Raw genomic sequence first — 4,337 nt, 5'->3', positions numbered from 1 at the left:
AAATTGATTGCAACTAGAGAAGTCTCCACTCAGTGCATGGACAACCCAGTAGCTCAGCCTAACCTTCAAGGCCGATAGCTTGAGATTATCAACTCAGACTGCTCAATAAATAAGTTGATGTTGAATTTGTAATTTCAATTAAGCAAATTCCCTTCTATCTTCGGTAACAAGATTGTCTAACAAATTGTGCCTCTTGTAAATTACTTCTAAACTTACAATTCTAAATTCGTGTAATTCCATAGTTGAAAAAAATTATTACAAAGTAAGTCGAGATCTACTAAGTCATTTTGAGAAATACATTTACAGCACTCCGTTGTCCCACCAAGACTATCCAAACCTATGGTTAACTCCTTGAGGCGGTTTTATAAAGTTCTATCAATTTTTAACAATGCTCTTTCATAGATTGATGGGCTCTCATCATGTTACTTTCTTGCATAGGAAGAACACTTAAAATATGAGACTCTGCCTTATCATTTGTCGTAAACTCATCATTTTGCTTCTTTGTCTATCGATGTTCCTCCAATTCCGTCCATAATCTTGGACATCTTAAAATTATATTTTATAATAATCATAATTTCATAATCCATTTTGAAAAAATACCTTCATTTTTCATTTTCATATCAAGAATTCTCTCTTGAATTTTACGGTGTATGCTCGTTTCAACCATGGTGATTTAGATTCCTTCGCCTCCCACATGTTTAATTGCTTAGTTGATACTAAAAATGATAATCCCAGTTAGTCGTATTGACTCAATCCCTGGGAGTGACCAGTCCGGTCCCACGGAAGTTTCCCACCGGCCACCAGGATAAATCGGGAAGCGCACGCAGCGGCCAACCCAGATGCTGAGCATCCTTTGATAGCGATTCCCATTTGGAGGAAAATTTCTACAAATACGTCGTAGCTGGGGATCGAACCGGGGGTGCCTGGGTGACAACTTGGATGTCCTACGGCGACACCATGGCCCCGGGGACTTTGCTTAGTTGATACTAGTTAGTCCTTTTGGGTGACCTTTGTTTCAATACCACTTGTAATTAGATGCTATAGTTAATCAGTCGACTCCACTGTTGCTTAATTAGTACTAGTCAATTATAGTATTATTCTAGTCAACTGTTTGCTAGATATTGCTACGTATTAAACTCTTTCTCAATTTTTTTCAACAGTCTTGTCCCTTATGAGATCGAAATTTCAAATTTTGATTAGGTCATCTATACCTAAACTTTCTCTTTTACAATCGCCCTTTGAATTTTTATTAACAATTTTAAAACGTTTGATCAAATAGAAACTACCTTAAGGGTTTCTACCTGTTCCATTAATATAATCCTATGTTTTAAATTAATCTCTATTTGTTAAAGAAAAATAATTTAAAAAAAATAACTTAGCTTCCAAAATGATTGCAAATTCTTTCAAATCAAGATATTTATTTCTAATTGTACTCAATGATTTAAACAACAATTTAATTGCATTATATAATTTTTTTAAAGCTAAATTTAATTTGCACCCCACTTATTGTTTTGTCTGATTCGAATTGAAGGGTGTAGCTCCCTTTCACTAATGCGGCCATGCCTTTCATTTTCATTGGATGAGGTGTCACTTATCCATCTTTGATTGCCATGAAGAAGCTCAAGGACTAAGATATAATCTGTAATCATATTGCCTGAGTTGGTTAGGACGGAGTAGAGTTATAGAAATGGACAAGGGTTTGAATCTTGACGAAACCGAGACAATGCCTTCCTTCGTCGTGGCCAACTACAACTTCTCGATTTACTTCCTCACAGATGATGGTCGTGGGGCTAATTGTGTGGGACCGTTGGGATGGCGGATTTCACCTTGTTGTAGAAATGTGTAACCATATTCTATTATCTAATTAAAGCTTGGGAAAAGGGGATAAAAGAAAAATCCCCAAACCCTAATCCAACTGTCTTATCTTTTTTGTTGTGCTACTTCAATTATTTCATTGGCAAGGTAGATCAAACTTTCTATTACCATTTAGAATTTTGAGAATGTAGCATCAAAGCATATATTAAAGGATAACAACTTCTAAAGGAAAGGTTAAGCTCATCTAAATTGAATCACATGACTTCAACCTTGTACTTGTCCTTCCATGATCTTATGAACCGAACTTCAAAGCAATTTTTTGCCTAACAGTCAATCTTTCCACATCCAGCTTTTTGTCTGCTATATCTTTTGCATGTTAATGTTAGTATAGTTTGTGGAGTATATGTACTGATATTTAATTGTGTATATAATAATAATAATTTTTTACATTTACATATATCAATAAGTATAAGATGCTTATTTTTTGAAAGCTTGTCCAACTTTGCCCAACAAAATCTTTAGAATTGTATTTTATGATTAGCTTTTAGAAAGATAAATATTTTTTATATTTAAAATAGAGAGAGGAAAATATTTTCACTGACCATATATTTTGACTACAATAAGCTTTCACATATTGATATTGAAAGCTAATTCAACAAACGAAAAGAAAAACTTCCAAAACATATTAATGGTTACACCCTTTATTCCCCATTCTCTACAAAAGAGTTTAATGTGAATATAGACAACCAACAACTAGCCTAATAGCTAGTTCTACACAAGGAGATCAAAGTCTAGCATATATAACTCATTCAAAGGCCCTTCTCTCTACCAAATAAGGCACGAGAGGCCTATATATATATTTAATTTGTATATGTTATATCAATGACACATATCCTAATCAAACAATTGATAATGCTGCCAAGTAATTACATAAATAAATAACCATTCTCAACTTCTTCCTGCATACATGCACCTACAATATAACGAGTAAGTGATTATACTAATCAAAATCCATGAGAACTTGTTGTCCATGGCTCATCAAAATCATGGTCATAGAGCTTCATCGACACAACAGAAGAGATATCAATGTTGTGATCCATTGTGTTTGCAGATGACCTTAGTAGTGCCTCATCTTTGAAGAGGCAGGCTCCTAAATTCGCCATTGCCACTGCTGTGTGATAACCGTCGTCGTAATTTGTAGTCTGTGGATTTGTTCTGAAGTTCTGGCGTTGATTGGTAGGAGGAGGAATCATATCAGCACCTTTGGTGTCCAATATCTGATGGTAAGTTAGGTTTGGTTCCATCAGAGGAGACAAGGTGCTGATACTGTCCATGAGATGGCCATCTTCAGTTGGTGGACTAGATCTCTTCAGCCCTATGGTTTTGTGTACAACCCTACACACTACCCATTCATCCTGAAACATGTAACTAAATACAACTTAGAAAAAAAACAAAGAGTTAGAATTTGGAAGGATGAATATATATACCTTTGCAGATCTTGGAAGGTTGGGAAGTGAATGATGCTTGCCCTCCTGCCGGAACTCATGCATCACCCAGTTGGTCTTCTGGCCCCGGGGAGCTCTTCCCTTGTAGAAGACAAGGGTCTTCCTCATGCCGACGAGGGCAGTAGTTTTGGCCTTGTAAATTTCCTTGTCTTTTCCCGTGGCTTTCCAGTAGCCGGACTCCGTGGCCCTGTTGGCCCTCGTCCCTGTCGGGTACTTCCTGTCCTTTTGGAAGAAGAAGTACATCTCCTTCTCCCCTTGCATCTTTGCTTTGCCTTTTATCGATGACGATTACACATATTTATCATAAAATTAACACCACAACCAATTAAAATGATTTAAGACATGATCACTGATGTACATGTACCTGGAAGGTGCCACGGTTCGCACTTGTTGAAGTCAACATCTCCAATGGCTGTGGCACTGAAACTAGGGTTGATGATCTTTGGGATGAGGTAGTGTGTGATGATCTCCTCATCTTTGGGGTGGAATCGAAACCCAGGAGGCAAATTTATGCTCTCCCCCATGCCGTGGTTGCACCTTACAAATTAACTGAAGAACAGTAGTCACCGATCGAGGAGAAAGGCTAGAGGTAAGGGATGAAAGAAACAAGCGGAGAAAATTAAGAAAGAGGAGAAGAGAGGTTGATATATAGAAGACGTCTTCTAACCTAACATTTAACATACGTATTATCTTACGTGCATTGTAAGGAACGTCTGAGAGGTGGGAATACGTCCGTGCCATCCCTTCATTAATGCTGCGCAGTAGTTGATTTCTCGGCTTGTAATATAAGTTTTTTTTTCAAACTTTTACCTTAATTTAATATATAATTAAGTTTGTTTGTCTTGATCAAGGAAAAATTCATTCAGGCATTATGAGCTGCCTGCAGACGAACCTAGATTTTGAGCAGATTTAAGAGATCATGTGGTTTATCTAACCATGATTTTGGTGAAGTCAAAAGCTGGCTGGCAAGTATGCCATTCTGACGCAACTCTTCCATGTCGAAAAGATCTAACTTGT

General features: G+C 37.0%; 1 protein-coding gene across 1 annotated transcript; it reads right to left on the bottom strand.

Moving 5' to 3' along the window:
• Nucleotides 1–2,694: 2,694 nt before the first annotated feature.
• Nucleotides 2,695–3,881, bottom strand: LOC141832229 (NAC domain-containing protein 87-like). The gene is made up of 3 exons (XM_074719722.1): nt 3,685–3,881; nt 3,303–3,592; nt 2,695–3,230 (listed from the first exon to the last, which is right to left on the bottom strand). The coding sequence occupies exons 1-3, from the start codon at nt 3,842–3,844 to the stop codon at nt 2,820–2,822; spliced, it is 861 nt and encodes a 286-aa protein (XP_074575823.1). The 5' UTR covers nt 3,845–3,881; the 3' UTR covers nt 2,695–2,819.
• Between the last annotated feature and the right edge of the window lie 456 nt (nt 3,882–4,337).

Source organism: Curcuma longa, chromosome 7 (genome assembly GCF_044706935.1).
Source record: "Curcuma longa cultivar G26 ecotype Majalengka, Jawa Barat chromosome 7, ITB_CL_G26_1.1, whole genome shotgun sequence".
NCBI classification, from domain to species: domain Eukaryota; kingdom Viridiplantae; phylum Streptophyta; class Magnoliopsida; order Zingiberales; family Zingiberaceae; genus Curcuma; species Curcuma longa.
Note: the sequence above shows the minus strand (reverse complement) of the source record. Positions and strands in the feature narration are given on the sequence as shown.